The 19,750-nt window shown below is 42.3% G+C and overlaps 1 protein-coding gene across 2 annotated transcripts in view; it reads left to right on the plus strand.

Moving 5' to 3' along the window:
- GUCY1A1 (guanylate cyclase 1 soluble subunit alpha 1) overlaps positions 1–19,750 on the plus strand; it is a 436,773-nt gene that overhangs the window by 270,859 nt on the left and 146,164 nt on the right. For both annotated transcript variants that reach the window (XM_085641712.1, XM_085641711.1), the window contains exon 4: positions 5,477–5,574. In XM_085641712.1, the coding sequence (XP_085497838.1) occupies positions 5,477–5,574 (98 nt within the window). The remainder of the gene's footprint in view (positions 1–5,476; positions 5,575–19,750) is intronic.

The following is a 19,750-nucleotide window of genomic DNA, read 5'->3' on the forward strand; positions in this document are numbered from 1 at the left end:
TAAGGGCATAGCTATGGATGTACAGATCTGCAAATAAGACAAAATAAATCATCTTCTAAAATTACATCTCAGCTACCAGACTTTCATTACAACATACTTCTAAGTCTGCAGTCTGATGGTGTCCTGGCTGCAAGTGTGTAAGAACCACCAGTGACAGTGCTGGTTGTGATGGCTTTGTAAATGATGCAGCTGGTATTGAAGCTGGTGTGTGACGGTAAAGAGAGGCAATGAAGTTCCATCAGCATGGGGATGATGTGATCATATTTCTTTAGGTGCAGGATGAGACCCACTGATGCCTTTGGTATGCCCTTGAGGAGTGCCAATGTAGAGTCTGGGAGGCTATAGGGCAGGGAGCTACTGCCAACGAAAGAGAAGAAGGATTTGGAGGAGTGGGGAGGTGGATGGTGAAGCCTTTTTTAAAAATACATGGCTAGTAGGTTTGGTTCTTTATTCTAGTCGGTATGGTTAAAAGCAGGGGGGATTCTTAAGGTCCCAATGATGAAGCATGCCACCAAGGGGTAACCCTGGAGGGTGAGAGTTTTACGAAAAACCTTATGTTTTTCTTAAGGTAAAGTTAGACCCATCAGAATTGCTGGGTGCATCTATCTCTTCAGGCAGGAAAAAGAGAATAGGTCTGAGGCAGATGGTGGAGCAGTGGCAAAAGGTAATCAGCAGGATGCTCCATAGCAGGGCCCATGGTTACCCAGCACAGGCTTTCCAAGTCTGGATGGGGGGCCAATCAGCAACAAGTCACCACCATTCAGGGCTGGACTTATGGAATGACTTTTAGGCCTCCTGGCCCCAAGAAGCTAGTGGTACCTCCGACCACTCAGGTACATGAAAAAAAATAATGCCAGTCCTGAATTTTTCACTTGTCTGCAGACCATTGTTTTTCTTTACTCGTGTATTCCAGGACTTGGAGTCAGGGTAGTGAGCAGAGAACCCTGTCTGATGGAACATGGAGCTTAGTGGCTCCCTGGGTAGAGGAGGCACCTTCCTGCAGCTATGTACAGGGCCCTTATAAGGCAGTCCCCCAAGGGTATCAGAAGAAAGGCACAGGCCTCACCTCGCCAACCCTTCTCAGCTTCTTGAGGCTGCCTGGGCTCAGAGGACATTCACGGCCCGATCTTAATCCTGGTCAGGAGTCTGCCACAGAACAACAATAACGTGTTGGTGCATGTCGAGCATCCAGGCATGAGGCAGGATCATCGCAGCTCCTTTTGTGCTGCTTTGGTTCCTCCCAGACCCAATTATTCAGAGGTGCTGGTCTAACTTACATGACCATGGTTAGGGCCTGATGTGCGCCCTACCTTGTTCCCATGCAGCATGTAATCAAGGCCCACGGCAAGCCCATGAGCCACTGAGAGGTCTCTCCTTGTGGTCTCTATCTATTCCATAAGCCACGTTGCTAGCACCGGGGGAAAAGAGGGGAATGCTGGTCATCTCAGAGTAGTGCACGGTCATTGTGACACCTCTCCTGCCCCTTCTCTAGACCAAACGTCTAGAGCTGCTGGGACGGTACTGGGTTCTGGTGCACCCCTACCCTCGCCTTCTGCACAGCAAGAACTCCGGGGCTGCAGCAGACCTCTGAGTCACTGTAAAAATGCTCCTTGGGGTCCCCACCCCTTCTGCAAATCATGCTGCCAACACCAAAGGAGCAAGACCACCCGGGGGCACCGGATTACAGAGTTTGGTGATGGGGTTGTGCTGGAGCCTCATCAGCCAATGGCTCTTGAGTGTGGCCAGGCTCCGGCCGCCCCTCCGCGTATGCTGAATTGTTAAGGAAATGTTCCATTGACAATTCATATTTTGTTAAATCTTATGTTGTATGCTGCAAATCAGCTTCCTCTCTGTATACATAGATTTATAATAGGACAGTAAATTGGCGGTACTGTAAAAAAAGTTTTCTGCTATTTGTTTTTCAGTTCAACCTTACTATAGGCATTAAATATAATAAACAAACGACACCTTATGTTTGCTAAAAGTATTATAGCACACCTTATTTATTATACATCCAGACAGCTTTGTTTCTTGTAAATAACGCTCATTCTACAAAGGATATCTACTGGGATTATTTTATGTTGCAAATATATCAGCAGCTTCTAATCTTTGTAAATCGCGTAATGTGAGTGTATTTTATATTTGGTATCATCCCTTTCTTGTGTATTATCCCACTTACATTTCATGACTTGTTATGATATATTTTCACTTGAGGCAATGTATCTTGGAACTTTGGCTTGACTAATCTACTAACTAAATATGAAAATTTGAAGGTATACTGTGTTTAGAAGTTATTCGTTTTTGTCATATTAATTTCTATATTGCAGTTATTGTTATCCAAGATAGGGTTTAGAATAAGGGAAAAGTCATCAAGTAAATTTGTTGTACTCCTATAGTTATCATGCATGTGAATTATGTAGAATAGATTAGAAGAGAGACTCTAATACCTTTAGAAATTCCTAACGTTCATTGCCAATTAAAGTATAAATATGCTCGTATAAACTTCAAGCAAGATCCCATGATACTTTCATAATTCTAGCTACGAATATTTTATATGTATACTTCAAGTGTGCATTTTAGAATGGTCTCAATACTAATGTGTAACGTATCTACCTCGAGATGAGCTTCCTGGTTCTTATATTCCTCAAGACCGACAGTGAAAACCAGTGAGATTGTTTATTCTTTTATTTAGCAAGTGCTAGAAGTACAGCTATAGATTTTTCAATATAATGATCTCATTAAGTGACTAAGTAGAGCCGGTTACAACTTTTCTTTATTACGCGTCTTAGTACTATAGCTGATATTTAGTAAATGTTTTTCATGTTGTCTAAATGTATCTCTTAATGTAACTCTACATTTTTAAATACAGAATTTAGTTTGAATCAGTGTACACAGACGCAAAGACACAGAATGTAGTAACCATGAAACATTTTAGCTGTTTCTGGAAGGCTGTTTTCTGTTGAAAATTAAACTATAGCCATATCTTTTAAAAACTGGGTATTCAGTAATGGCAAGAATGTCAACAACTCTGTAAATGGATTTGTTTTTCCAATTGAAGCTGGTGATAATAAGTCAGTAATTTAGAGCGTATGCACTCATATTTGCCAATTGTAATATTTGTTATATAAATGTGCTTTTGATAGATAAGAATTAATCTACAAACATAAGAGAGCAATTGTTCAATTGGCTCCTCACTCTAAATAGGGACTGCGCGGTCCCATGTACTGTGTTGTATATGATGATTGATATGGTTGCCCATAATACGAATAGAAATGAGTAACATGGCTCTTGGTAAAAGAGAGGTAATTTTCTACTCACCCAATTTCTGATCTTGAATCAACACACATTTTTGTTTTCAAATAATCAAACATGCATAATAATTATTCATGGAGGTAAAAATCCTTTGGGCTTATAACCCATTGTCCATATTAGAAAATATTGTGCTCCACCTGAGCACGTATTTCATGGCTCAACATCACCCAGGATGAAACCGCCACTACCTTGAAGTCTCTCCACTTTGGGGCCTAGTCGGACATTCGTCCCCACTACTCCTACTCAAGAGAACTTCTACCCAACAGCACTGTGCTCACACCCTTCCTGAACACCTCTATCTCCTCAGTGACCTACTAGATTCCTGGAAACTAGCAACTGTATTCCCCTTGCTGAAGAAACCCTTAGTGGGTCCCTCTACACATGGCAACTATAGACCAATTTCCCAGCTTCCATACCAGTCCAGAGTATTAGAGAAAATTATCAACGAATGCCTCACTGAATACCTAAATAACCACCAACTCCTCAACATTACCAAGTCTGGATTCAGACGCAATATTAGTACCAAAATTGCCCTTATGGCTGCCACAGATGGCATCTGCATGAACCTGGATAGAGAGGAAACATCATCCTGGACCTGTCTGTGGTGTTTAACCCAGTCTCACTCCCCATCCTCATCCAATGTCTGCACAACATCTGAATACAAGGTCAGTGCTCCACAGGGTCTGCTCGTTCCTGACTGGCAGCACCAAGTCAGTCAGCCCGGCACCCTTCATCTGAGATGCCCGGGACCTCACAGCAACTTCACAGCGTGTATGACCAAAATTGCCGAATGGATGAAGTCGATCTGTCTGAAGCCGAACACTGACAAAACCGAAGTTGTAAACTTCATGAAAAGCTCATCCTGGGATTCCACTTGGTGGCTGTCAGAGTTAGAATGGACACCACCTCCATTACCCACGCCAACAATCTCAGGATCATCATCGACTTCAAACTCTATATAACTGCCCTATTCAACACCATCACTGCCAAATGCTTACACACCCTTAAAATGCTAAGTACGATTTTCAATTGGCTCCAACCAACACCCCAAAAATTGTCACCCACACCCTTCTCATCAGCAAGTTGGGTTACAAGAACACTCTGTATGCCTGGATCAACAATCATCTAACCAGGAAGCTGCGGACCGCACAGAACTTGGCATCCAGAACCCGTCTAAACTTCCCATGCCACAAGTACATCTCACCTCATCTCACTGGCTACCCACACACAATCAAGCACAATTCAGACTCATAGAATTACCTGCCGCTACATATCCGCACCTCCCCCTCACTTCTTGAATTCCGCATAATGCTAAATACCTGGCTCTTCGGGTAATAGCACCAGGGCTTGCCTAGATTCACACCTGCACCACACATTTTACATATCTTCATAACATAACATGAGAAAGCAGCATATTGTACCACTGGAAGAGTAATCACTGTCAGAAGCAAATGATTATAAATAACTTTGTCTGTCTTATGTGAATGATAAAATAAATCAGCATTTTCTTTGTCACCTTGATACCCGGGTAATGGCAGCTCCCATTTAGAGCAGCACAAAACTAATTGTGGCAGTAGTGGGCAGCATGCCAAGACCTTTATCACCCTGCAACAGGATACAGATATATAATATCTTTTCCCAGATGGCTCTATTTTAGGAGGCAATGTTATGGCACTGCTTGAACTATAAGCTGTTTAAAAAGTGCCAAGCCAGTAGGTGTCATTTGCATTGACCACTCAAGGATGCGTATGAGCCCCACTGGCAGTGTTGTTGCTGTTACATAACATACTACCATGTTGCAAATGTGTCTAAAATCTGTACTCCTGTCCACACCTCACCAATTTTCTAATAGACACTGGCACACCACTTCTATCAGTGTTCCCCATATCCCCGTTATATATTTATGAGAGATATTATGTGTCAAATTTGTTGGCAGGTTTTGTACACGTCTTAACAATATATAAAATACTAACAGCTCTTAACACGTACATTTTTTCACTGATATTTTATACTTTTTTAACATATGATCGAAATTGATTCTCTTATTTTAGCAATGTTATGCCTTCTGAATACTTTCCCTAGATGCTGATGCGAGCTGGATGTAACAATGTAATTTAACTGTATCATGCACATTTACAACCTATTTTCTTCTGTCTTCCCACAGATCACCTTTCCTTCATTCAAGTTGTCATGGTTCGTGGGGAAGCTCAGTGCAAAGAGAAGACTTTGAATCTGTTGTAATCGATCAATCAGCTTCAGCAGGTACAATTTTACATTTTATCAGATATATCAAATGCTATGAATGGTTTTGAACCTGGAACAATGCAATTCCAAACTAGCTCTGGGGTCTGATCTTGTAGTCATTATAATCAATTTGGATTCACAGTGGTCGTGTGTGGCTAAACTTTCTTTTAAATCATAAAAACATGCTGCCTCTTGTGGTAAATAAAATTCCTTTACCGGGACTTAATTTGATGCGGAAACATAATAAAATAGCTCAGTAAAATGAGAGGCAGAATCCGTGGTATTAGAGGTTCGGAATGGGCTTTATTCCAATGAACGATTATAATCGGTTGCTCCAAGTTCCATCACCACGGAGGTTCAGGAAGTGAAGTACATACTTTATTGACAAGAAATGACTTTTATAGTACATACATTACAATGAAGCGAATACAGTAGGCGTAACAATTGATAAGGAAAATGACGATTCATATGCGTAACCGAAAATGGGTGTAACAAGGAGTAAAAAGGAACATAATTGGTTATGATGTCATATATAGGTGGATCTATAAGATAATACTTGGCATAGATGCGCGCGCAGCAGCATGACGTGTGATTGACGTGCAACTAGGGGGTGAAGGGGACTTGACATTTAGCTCTACATGTGGAGACGAAAAGTCTGGGGGGTCAAGTCAACCTAATCCCAAATCATATCTAACATCCTATGTTTAAAGAACTATGTTATCCATAAAAGAAGGACTCTCGGACAGAATCTATTCTATACTGACTGTTAGTGCGTGCACAAGCGTCTAAGTGTCTACACTAAATGCGAGGGCGGAATCTTCCATAGTAACAAGGCTATGAATTACTTGCATAAAAACAGAGAAGCCGAGCCTTTGCTCGGTAGCTGGAAGAATGTTTACTTAAACTACTAGACAGGAATGCATCGGGCAGGGAACGGAGCAGATAATTTTGAAGGTGAAATACAGTTCTTGGCAGGCAGCAAGCTGATGTCAGGCTTCGTGAGCCGCGCAGAGAATGAGACAAAGTTCATGGTCACAGATGCAGGCTCAGACTGGAGTTTTCAGAGGCAGAAGGCAAGAAGAGTTCGATGACAGAATCAGGGCCTACTTGCCTGGACTGTGAAATGGCATAAGGGAACCATATAAAGGCGGTGGCCTTTCGTACTTAGGAATGGAATATCCGGCCCATTCAGGGCGGATCAACAGAGGACATGTTAACGGTGGACGCACATGTATTTGCGTCTTCATAACTGGAACTGGAGGGAGCATACATGTACTTGTAACATGCACATAGAACCGTTGGGGTCCAAGATAGGGGACATAACTGACCAGAAAAATCCATATTTCCACATTCCCTCCTTGTCCCCTACTTGCCCGTCAAGAGATATCAATCTTCATTAATCCATTGATCTGTTCATATAGCATCATTTGTTCTTCTTTCTTCTTCCGGGATCTTGAATGAAAATCTTGATGTGGAATGCACGATGTGGCACACAGACCACAAATCGCTGGTCCACATTGCAGGCATAAGCAGCAACTGAATAATATGAGAAGGCCAATACCTAGGAAGGATAGGACTCTCCATCCCCAGGCTGATATCACACTCCAAAACCAACCGGACCAAGTCCAGGTGCCTGGGTTCTGGTGTATCTGGCTTACAATCTTATGAAGGCGAGTTATAGCTTTATATACAGATGGCGAATTTTCTGGTATGAATACGCAGCAGCTTGATCCGATGACCCTACAAGCTCCGCCCCTATCAGCCAGGATGACGTCAAGGACAAGACGATTTTGAAGCACAACAATCCGCATAGCAGACTGCTCTTCTGTTAAATTGCCTAAGGCGGAAATAGTTTCATTTACTACTGCTTCAAGGGTTCTAGTTAATCTACGTATCAGCTTACTATTAGTAACAGTACCTATATAGGGAAAGATGCCTTTATTGAAATCTGTGTATTTTTCCCATGCTGTTTCAGTGTAATCGACTATCGGGAGATCTCTCCGCTCTCTGTTGTGTACTAAATGAATATTTCTATAATAATCAGGAGGAGCTAGGAAAACAGGTGGCAAAAGGAATGCAATGTAGCAGGTACCATCCCAATCTAGAGGTAGACGCATATATGCAGTCTGACCACATATAAAGTAGGAGTGGCGATAAGCTCTAAATGAAGATTTGCTTTGATCACTGAATTCTACTGTAGTAGTGCATTTACTATGGCCCATATGTATGGAACCAACTTTTCTTACACACAATTCACCTTTCGCTGGGAATACTGACATGGTTGGTAAAACTAGTTCAACTTCGGATTCGACATTTAGAACCATGAGATTAGGAGTAAAGTTACCTAATCCATATACTTCATTTTCTAGATCAGTTCCTGTTCCTTTGGGGCGACCCTCCTTGTCAGGGTAACAGACTTTGAATAAAACTAGGTTCAGATTTCCCCATACCCAATGGTCTTGATAAACTGCTGTGTCTGAGTCTATGGAATTGATTAAGCTGAACCATGCTCCACAGGAGCCATTATGTGAAAACGGATGTGGAAAGAAAGGCAAGACTCCTTCATAATTCTGATAGGGAGGGAGCCGGCCACACACCCAACAATTAGTTGCATTACTAGTCTGATGGGAATGATGTAACATACTAATGAAAGTGTTATTGCGCAGCGCAAGTCTATAAGACAATTCATGCGGGGGTAAGTCACTAAAAGAATGTTCAGCAGTAACATTGTAAACGTTTCTGGCAATAGGGTAATATATGTGCAACAATATACTTGCAGTAATTATTAAAAGACTCAAAAAAAACAAAATGAATAACGTCACTATGCAATGACTACGCAGTGATTTACAATACGCCTGTCGTTTCATCATTTTTCGCGACTGTCCATGATTCAGGTCTAGGCGATACATGTCGGAGACAGATTCAACCGCTTCACCTAGGAGAGGACTTAAACAATCAAATCGTCCGATGGCCTAGGCCTTAATTTTAGTTTGTAGAGTTCTTTACTGTCGGCCTCAGCCAAAGGTAGTTTTGAGTCAATTGGTGAGGACACACGAGGTGGGCTGTTTACATCTGAAGGAAGTCCATGAAATTTCTTGATATGACTTGAGTGAATCCATCCTTTCCTGCCTTCAATCTTCACGGCTGTCCTTGTGGTTAGCAAGACCAACTTGGGTGTCTTCCACCTGGGCTCCAGCTGAGTCTTTCGGTCGAAATTCCTCACAAGGACGAAGTCCCCCGGAATTACGTCATGGGGTTTCACCTCAGTGTTGTCGGGAAAGGCTGCAGCTACCTGTGAACGACAAGATTGTAGTGCAGACATCAAGGAAGCCAAGTAATCTGTCAGCATATTACAGTCAATATCAGTTATTTTGCGTGGTATAGGCGTCCCCCACATATTTGGTGGTCTGCCGAAGATCACCTCATACGGGGATAGCCCTGTTCGAGAGTGTCCTACCATTCTTGTGAAAAAGAGTGCAACTGGTAGTGCTACTACCCAGTCGACACCTTTCTCCCTGCATATTTTGGACAATCTAATTTTCAGGGTCTGATTATGTCTTTCTACGAGACCTGCTGCTTCGGGGTGTCGGACACAGTGGAATTTCCACTGATAACCTAACAAGAGTGAAACATGTTTCATTAATTCGGATGAGAACGGCTGGCCGTTATCTGAGTGAACAACACGTGGTAAACCGTATCGTGGGAAGAATTCTCGAACTAACTGTTTGGCAGTAGTCGGGGCAGTGTAATCTGAAACCGGGTATGCCTCCGTCCAGCGGGACAGAGCGCAGACAACTACGAGAACATATTTGAATCCTCGACATCGTTCCATCTGGATATAATCCATCTGGAGGACTTCAAAAGGGTGATTAGGAGGATGAAATCCACCTTGTTCTACGGGAACACTTTTTCCTGGGTTGAACTGGCAACAGATCATACAGGTACGGACCTTTTGTTTGGCTGCTGCTCGTAAATGTTTATTGAACCAAATGTGTTGAATGCTATCTAGCATAGCTTTTTCTCCTAGGTGTGCTGGACTATGTATAGTGTTAACTATAACTTGGACCATTGAATCCGGAAGGAACCATACAGACTTTTCCTTCATCAACCATCCTTGATCCGTTTGGGTCCCTCCTAATTCGGTCCATTTCTTTATTTCATCTGGTGTAGCATGTGTCTGGATGTCAATTACGTCAAAAGTAGGATCTTTAACTGTCATACAATGTGTCGGGACTATTGTCTTTGTCATGTCGGATGTTTGTGTTTGAACAGTCTGTTTAGCTGTTCTGTCAGCTAAATCATTGCCTTGAGAAATGATATCAGTAACTTTCGTATGTGCTTTGCATTTCATAATCGATATTGCAATCGGTAGATGTATCGCATCTAATAAGGCATGAATGAGGGGTCCGTGCTGAATGTGGGCACCGTGGGAAGTTAAATAACCTCTCTCTCGCCACAGCACGCCGAAGTCATGTACAACTCCGAATGCATAACGTGAATCAGTGTATATGTTGACTTTTTTACTTGTGGCTTGAATACAGGCTTGTGTCAGAGCAATAAGCTCTGCGGCTTGAGCTGACAAAGTATTTATACGATTAGTTTCAATGACTTCAGTATCTGTTGTGACTGCGTAAGCAGCCACCAACTCTCCTGTACTTGTTCTCATACATGAACCATCTACATACAACGTCAGGTCTGGATCTGACAATGGAACATCTGTCAAGTCTTGTCTGGGTTTCGTCGTGATAGTGATAACTTCAATACAGTCATGGGCTAGTGGGTCTGTTCCGGTTACTGGCAAAAGTGTGGCAGGATTCAATGTGTTACAGCGTCTGATTTCTATGTGTGGCTGAAACAATGTAAGTTCGTACCCTGTAAGTCGCGCTATAGTCAAGTGTTGTGTTTGCGTTCTATTTACAAGAACCTCTACTGCATGTGGTACTTGAACTGTCAATGGATGTCCTAACACTATGGCATCGCTTTGTCTGATTGCTAATGCTGTCGCTGCCACTGATTTTAGGCATGCAGGCAAAGCCTGAGCTACGGGATCTAATGTACTAGAAAAATAAGCACATGGTTTGTGTGCTCCTGCTTGTTCCTGTGTGAGTACTGACAAGGCAGTACCTTCGCGTTCTGTAACAAAGAGTGTAAACTGTTTTCTGTAACATGGTGTTGCTAAAACAGGTGCTTGACATAAAGCTTTCTTTAGGCTTTCAAAAGCTTGTGTATGTTCCTGAGTCCAAGGGAGAACAGTCGATGTGGCTGCCTCCTGTGTTGTCAACTGAATGAGTGGTTTTGCTAGAAATGCGTATTGAGGGATCCACTGTCTACAATATGAAGTGAGGCCTATGAAAGCCCGCACCTCCTTTTGTGTCTTGGGTATTGGCATGTTAGCTATTAACTGAATGCGGTCTGGTGTAAGCTGCCTTCCCTCCTTGGACAGCGAGTGTCCAAGATAAATAACTCGCTGGACACAGAATTGCAGCTTAGAAGGGGACACCTTGTGCCCCTTTTCGGCTAGAATTTGTAAAACTGTCAGTGATGCTTTTTCACATTCGGGTTCGCTTCGGGCGGTGATCAGCAGATCATCGACATATTGAAGCAAGGCAGTGTTAACTGGCATGTGGATACTGTCAAGTTCTCGTTTCAGTGCTTGGCTATAGATGCTGGGGCTTTCTGTAAATCCTTGAGGTGCGCGTGAGAATTTAAAGCTACGTCCATTTAAACTAAATCCGAACAAATATTGGCTTTCCGGATCTATTGGGACGCTGGAAAAGGCATTCTTGAGATCGATTACAGTAAAGAATGTCGCTTCGGAATCAATGGCTGTCAATAATGATGAGATATCGGGGACCACAGGGAATTGTGGCACAATGCACTTGTTTAATTCGCGCAGATCAATAACCAATCGATATACTGGCGGGGCCTTTGGGTCTGTTCGTTTAAGAATCGGAATTATCGGTGAATTACATACATTGGAGTCTGTTTCTACAACCACTCCTTGGGCAATGAGCTCGTCAATGATTTGTAGTAAAGCCACTACAGCATCTGGTGGTAACTTGTATTGTCGCATTCGTGGTAGTACCACTCCTGCCTTTAATGTGACTCGATATGGTGTAATATTCATGCGACCAACATCAGTAGGGCCTTGTGCCCATAGATGTGTAGGTAAAGTCTGCAATCGGGGATCCATGTCTCTAGACACATAATGACCTTTAAAATCACGTAAAAACAATCTTACTCCTTCCGGAGAACAACATATTATGGCTCCTAGAGCTTTCAGTGTTTTTATTCCTAACAGGTTTTCTGGACATGATTTAGTAAGCAATAAATCGGTAGTTCGGGTCAAAGGTCCTATCGTAAGTGGAAGAGGCTGTGATACTTCATTAACAATAGGTTTTCCTGAAAAACCAAGGGAAATATTCTGAGAGCCTGAGAGGGGTGCCCCTGGAACTTCACTACGTTTTATGGTTGTTCGACTTGCCCCTGTATCGAGTAAAAATTTTCTGTCTTGGCCTAATAATTCACTATGTACATAAGGTCCTTCTTGATCTACAGGGATCTCGATAAGGGGTAAGTCAACTTCCCTCTCTAGGCTGGTTCATGCGTATCGTTGATAATCAGGATAGTCGTACTGTGCGGTCTGGTACAGTTGTCGTGTCGTGGTTTGTGTGGCAGCAACAGGCAGCGCTGGTGCAGCTGGCACAAACTGTACAGATTGGGGTGGAGCTGGCATGGACTGTGCATGTTGCAAGGCTCCTTGTTCATTCTGATCCTGTCTAGGTGGCCGTGGTCTTTCTTGTGTTTTACCTATGGCGATATTATGTTTCAAAACTGGACAATCGTGTACGTAATGACCTGGCTTTTTACAATAATTGCATGTCCCTTTTACAGGTCCGGCTGAATCACCGGAATGTGTCATACCCTTCTTATGTCCTTCAGCTGGAACTGTCTGAGAGACTAGCATTTTCATTTTCGTGTCTTTCATGCGTCTTTGTTCATGATCTTGTTCCTCTCTGATTCTATTGTGATGGTACTGTAACATTTGTAACATTTGTGATGGAGTGTTACCTTGCCAGGTACTCTCGAATTTTAATACTCTATTCTTTACTTGGGGCAGGGCATTTTCTACTAATTTTGTTACAAACAGATGTGGGTATGATTCGCTACTCGCTTTTATGCCACTATTTATACCAAAACATTTTTCAAATCGGGCATAGTAATCACTAGTGTCTTCATCTTGCTTCTGTTTACAGGCTGAAATTGTACCCCAATCTTCCTTTTTCGTAGTTAATAAATGTGGCAGTACCTGTACTATAAACCTGGTAGTGCTTTAGTTTTGTCCCCAAGCCCCGAACCTGGACCTCGGGCCTTTTCTTCTGCTTCTAATACTGACCATTCTATCTTTTGGTCTCCTACCTCCCACTCTTTTTCCCTGAGTTTCTCATAAATGCCAGCAGGCATCAATACCTTTAATATTGTCATAATGTCGGGATAGGTATACTCTCCCATGAGTAACATGTCTTTAATTTCTCGGTGAAAACCCGCTGGATCTTTGTCATGACTGGGTACCACTTTCTTCATTTCTAACAATTCTATTTTTGATATGGGCGTATATACAAATACGCGCTTAAACTCGTTGTCCTCGCCCTTTATTGGGTGCACTTCTCGTAAGGGATTCTGTCTGTCCATGTAATACGTGGTTCTTTCCTTGATGGGCAATGAGACACGATCTGAACATACAAAAAGAATATACTGCTTTCTTGACTCTAGAATTTCTTTAATTAATTTAGTACCTGAACCTCTCCATCTATTCGTGAGTAATTCGGTCAATATATCAGGTAAGGGACCAGGATCTGAATGTTGACTCTGATATAGTATAATGAGTTGTTGAATCATATAAATCCCAGCTAACCGCTGTTCATCCGGGGTGAGATTCAAAAATGCGCGTGCTACTGTATCATCACTATATTTTCCGGGACTATCAACCCAATGGACAGCTGACCTGGCTAATTCTTGTTCATCCATAGAATCGAGAAAATGATAACCCCTTCGTTCTCGGAGTAGTTTGTCGGCGGCTTGGAACGAATGCTCGTTAGACCTTATATGGACTATGGGTGTTGGGAAACCCCTGTTATTGTCTGGACATATCGGACGTATCGGGTCAATAAGACATCTATTACTATTACAAGATCTTCCTCTACCTACATAGGCTATGGTTTCTGACTGTCCTGTGGGCAGTCCTGACCCTTCCTCCTCGTTTTGTTCGAACTCGTCTACCGCTAATCTTTCTTCGTGTAGGCGCTCTATTTCTTTACGGATCTTTCGGCACATGGCTATTATACAATTCTGCTTATCATGTCTTCCTTCTGATATATTCTGACTCCATCTGGTAAGAATTTGCATTGCTTCCGGGTCTACCCCCGGTCGGTCTTCATTTCTGATCACACAATTTATAAGGAAACGCAACAGTTCCCCCTGTATTTCCACTTTCTGGTATTCCATAGCTCTGTTAATACATTCTGGATCTCGCCCTGTTTGGACAAAATGGTATATTTTATCTAGATGTGCAGTCATTCCTGGTAATTTCCCTAAATACACTGCGGCTCGTCTGATACGTAATGATGCTAGGGTCATTTCGTCCTCTTTTCCGGGCACAGGGTCATATCTACAATCTATCAGAAGTTCCTTAAGCGTACGGGCATTTATGAGTTTGGGTGTACGTGAATGTCCTGACTCTTGAAAAGTAAGTTTATTTATTCTGGGTGGCGTAGAAAAAATGTTGCTGGTACCTCCCGTAGCCCCATCTGGGGTATCGGGCGTGAAAGGATTCGTAGAACGCGATACAGCAACTATAGGTGTGGACACAGCTATAGAAGTAGCTGTGGGAACAGATGTAGAAACAGATGTGCTTGCCGGAACTCGTTGCTGTAGAGATACGGGTACCGGATCTTGGCGTTGAACCTCCCTGATAGGTGGTCTATGTGGGGCGGAATTAGCATACTCGGGAGCTGCGTCATCTAAATATGAGGAAAGAAAAACATCTTCTGCGGTTCTAGGATGCCCCTTAGGATGTACCTTTATTGGGAATAATGGGGGTGGCAAGTCTTTCGGTATCTCTGGAGTAGCCTTAGGTAATCCTTCGGCCAGAAGGGGATACATACCATTCATAAGGGCATTTCTTTGTCTGTCTACTTGTTCTGATTTCACTCGGATACCTTCCTCAATTAATAGATTTTCTTGAACTTTATTGGAATTCTCTTTACTCTTCTCTTCCTGTCTACGTGCTTTTTCTGTTCGTCTATGTGATTCTTTACGCCATAATTCAATGGCATCTTTCTGTGATTGTCTAGCTTTCTTTTTCCATAATTCTTCCTCTACTTTCACGATGCACTCTGCATCCCAGGTCCCCGCTGCGGGCCACCTCTGAGTTTCTGGTAATTCCTTGGTGTAGTCTACCCATAGATCAAGAAATAATATAGCATCTAAGCCATGTTTATGATACATGAAGTACCCTGGAGTGTCCCTAGGAGGAATAGGAACGGCTTCTTCGAGTACCCCTTTTCTTGTAGTGATCTGTCTTAGTTTCGAAAAGAGCGGCATATTGAGAACTGATCTGATACTTAATCTTGAACACACTTAGTACAAAAGCACAATAATGAACAACCATTCATACCACAATATGCCGGACGTTTGACACATTAAACATTAAACATTAAACATTTTTTTTTAACCTTTAAAAATAACCTACAATGATGATCGTCTGCATAACTAATCACCAAGCATAATTCTTTGACAATAACTAGATACTTCGGAATACTTGATATACTGCTAAACAGTACATATACACTGCTAAAACAGTGCAGACCGGATTTGTGTACCCAAACCCGTCTTGACCGGCACAACCTATGTGCACGTCAGAAATGCCTCCCCAGCAATGGTACTCACCGGGTAGCTTCGGAAACGGAAGGCCTCGGGGACTTAACTTGGACCGGACTGGACTCGACTCGACTCGTTGGACACTGGACTCGACTTGGGACTTCGGAAACTGGTGGGCCTCTGTATACCTCGGATCTTGCTCTCTCAGCTAGGCTCTGGTCGGGATACTTCGCACTTCTCACCGCCTCGTCTGGGTGTTGATCGCAGCCTCAGTCGCCCCCGCTTGACCGGAGGGAGATACAGGAAATCCTGCTGGTACGCGTTATTGTCCGTCCAGCTGTGGCAGGAAACCGGGCCTGCAACTCACCGCCGGCGCGTGAGATGAGAAAGTGTCCCTATTCGGGCGCCATTCATGTGGTAAATAAAATTCCTTTACCGGGACTTAATTTGATGCGGAAACATAATAAAATAGCTCAGTAAAATGAGAGGCAGAATCCGTGGTATTAGAGGTTCGGAATGGGCTTTATTCCAATGAACGATTATAATCGGTTGCTCCAAGTTCCATCACCACGGAGGTTCAGGAAGTGAAGTACATACTTTATTGACAAGAAATGACTTTTATAGTACATACATTACAATGAAGCGAATACAGTAGGCGTAACAATTGATAAGGAAAATGACGATTCATATGCGTAACCGAAAATGGGTGTAACAAGGAGTAAAAAGGAACATAATTGGTTATGATGTCATATATAGGTGGATCTATAAGATAATACTTGGCATAGATGCGCGCGCAGCAGCATGACGTGTGATTGACGTGCAACTAGGGGGTGAAGGGGACTTGACATTTAGCTCTACATGTGGAGACGAAAAGTCTGGGGGGTCAAGTCAACCTAATCCCAAATCATATCTAACATCCTATGTTTAAAGAACTATGTTATCCATAAAAGAAGGACTCTCGGACAGAATCTATTCTATACTGACTGTTAGTGCGTGCACAAGCGTCTAAGTGTCTACACTAAATGCGAGGGCGGAATCTTCCATAGTAACAAGGCTATGAATTACTTGCATAAAAACAGAGAAGCCGAGCCTTTGCTCGGTAGCTGGAAGAATGTTTACTTAAACTACTAGACAGGAATGCATCGGGCAGGGAACGGAGCAGATAATTTTGAAGGTGAAATACAGTTCTTGGCAGGCAGCAAGCTGATGTCAGGCTTCGTGAGCCGCGCAGAGAATGAGACAAAGTTCATGGTCACAGATGCAGGCTCAGACTGGAGTTTTCAGAGGCAGAAGGCAAGAAGAGTTCGATGACAGAATCAGGGCCTACTTGCCTGGACTGTGAAATGGCATAAGGGAACCATATAAAGGCGGTGGCCTTTCGTACTTAGGAATGGAATATCCGGCCCATTCAGGGCGGATCAACAGAGGACATGTTAACGGTGGACGCACATGTATTTGCGTCTTCATAACTGGAACTGGAGGGAGCATACATGTACTTGTAACATGCACATAGAACCGTTGGGGTCCAAGATAGGGGACATAACTGACCAGAAAAATCCATATTTCCACACTCTTCCTATCTTGCATCTCAGAATTGGACTCACTCTCAGAATAGGATTGCAACAACAGGCCATCTTCTTGTTTTTGGATCTCTCAACAAGGTGTTTTATGGACGGCAATCAGTCAGTCAAGAAACTTTATTCGGTAAATTTGACCGTCAAAGTGCAAAAGCTACAAAGTAGTGGGTTCGTCAACACATACAATGTCTAGCGATATCTCTGTACACGATGTTAACTGACAGTGAGCAGGATAGCGTCATCATACAAGATTTTTTTAAGATAAATTTAAAAAGATGGATTAAAAGAGAAGGTGGTTAAAGCTTATCAAAGTTGCCCCACACTTAATGGAACCCATACTAAATTTTACATTAAAATGGGATTAAAAAGGCAAATATTATTAATAAACATTATTAAAAGGTGCGGCTAATAACTTCTTGAGCACAGTTTCTACATTACGGCTGAATAGATCCTTAAAATAATATGAGCTAATCTTACAAATATCCAAATAATAAGATTATTCATAAAAATAGAATAAAAGCTTTGCAAAAGTGAACTCCCCAAAAAAATACTCTCAAGCGTAAACCTTCACAGAGAGGTGGAGACGGAAGAAAGTGCTAGTGCATGTTGTGCAATGGTACCATTATGCATATTTGTTAAATAACCGCAGACACAGATTGCAATGTTTAGCCCCAATAGAGGAGAAGCAAATGGTAAAGTGGATAGGGCATAATCCATAGATAGAAAACTGCAACATTTCCCCAATACTAAAAGCCCATGAAAGTTTATATACATATAGTTGTACACAATCATGATACCGTATTAACTGGTACTGGTGCTATTTGTATATTGTGCCCTAAGTGCATGTAAACTAGTGGGGCCAGGTGTAGTTAAAGAACTATAGTGAATGATGTATCCATTCTTCGATCTGAGTCTCCTGATAAACCACATTTTCCCCAGAAATTTGGGTACTGCACATGCTAGTAATGGCCTGGAGTCTGTTTTTAGGATACGTAGCGCCTCTTGATAAATGTCGCACAGCTCTTGCTGCAGGACGACAGTTGATGAGTGCAACGGTATGAGGAGTGTTTATATGTAAAATATTAAGTGGCAGGGCTCTGACCAGGAGGTCACTGCAGCTTGCACCACCCATCACCCTTGTCATCGCTGCCAAAACAACTACTAACCATCTCTCTTGCATGTAAATGTGACAGTTCACATTATTCCAGGTCCCCAAAGCTAAAGGAATGGCAGGTATTAGCTATTTTAATGTATATTGCATTCCTAAACTACTGTTGTTCTGCTCATCTCTAAATTAGATGAGCAGCGCCACCATGTGGTGGACTGTCCTAAGTATGGTGTTGACAATTAGGTGTCGGTGCCCAGCACCGGAAACCAATTAAGTGCCGGTGCTTAGCACTAGAAAGCCCTGGCTCAAATTAAGCACTGGGTATGAGAAATATCTTTCTCTTCCTTCTCCTGCCATTTCAGGTAAACATCAATTTCATGGAACAGTATGTGTGATTGGCCTTATATCTATTCCTTTCCAAGATGGTTGCATCTCCAGTGTTTACTGCCTTACATTCCCTTACAATTTGATGTCAGCCCTTTTCCCAGAGAAATCATTTCCTGCTGCGATCATAAATCAGAAAGGCTTGAGCTAAAGGATGTGTCACAACACATACATTTCCAGTATCTATTTCCCCAGTCCTAGAAAAACATCCACCTCCCAGACATCTTCACCTAAAATTCCTCTATCATGATTTTCAATCTGAGTTCTTCCTCAGTCATTTCACAGAATCATTTCACAGTCCATATCAATGAGGGTCTCCTTCAGACCTCTCACTCAGAAGACACATAAAATCCTTTATTTTACCAATACAGCAAAAGTTCTCGAAGATACTTCGATGTTTCTCAGTAACCATGCTGTGCACAATTTATGACTAGAAAAATTATGATTTTTTTTAAACCTGTAATACAAACATTCTTGTGAAAGGTTCACATTTTGCACACATTATACCGTGGAAAAACAATTCTTGAAAATATCATACCATATAGTTTCCAAAGTCACACTGTGAATATTGCTGTTGCATATCCCCTTGGCAAGGTAGGGGAGGCCGGCACAGAGTGAAAGCAGAGCAGCCTCTGATGAAAGAGCTGCCCCTGCAGCTTTCAAAGAGGCACACTCACCTTTCAGTGGCGGTGAGCTCTGGTTGGGATGCTAGAAACTGGATCAAGGCCTTCTAACGAGCAGGCAACCACAGAATAATAACCTTATGCCCCAGCAATGGAAGCTTTCGCAACAAGGAGAGCATTCTGGTTGGTTCAAAAGCTCCAAATGTTCTAATCTGGATGCTATTTAAATTTTTGTTGATGCTAGTCGGATACAAAAGATACATAGCTAAAATTCAACTGGACAATTGCTTATTCAGAGAAGAAACTTGAAAAAAAATTGTTGGTCAGATTCTTCAAAAGAAGCAAGAGTTTTTTCTGCCTGGCACTCATTTTCAATTTTCCTCAAAACACAAAGTGAAACAGTAGAGGGCCTTCCTGCATTCATACAAGGTTCACAGTCTGTCTTCATCATACAAATCTTGTTGACAGAATGTCTCAATCCTCTATGTCAAACAAATATCACACTACTTCAGTGGCAGCTGGTGATTAAAAGTGGAGAAGTGTAATACTTGCCCAGATTTCACCCTTTTTTTGGGTAAATTTGCCTTGAGAGTCGTATTTATGATTTGAATTAACTTCATTTT

Source organism: Triturus cristatus, chromosome 2_2, assembly GCF_964204655.1.
Source record: "Triturus cristatus chromosome 2_2, aTriCri1.1, whole genome shotgun sequence".
NCBI classification, from domain to species: Eukaryota; Metazoa; Chordata; class Amphibia; order Caudata; family Salamandridae; genus Triturus; species Triturus cristatus.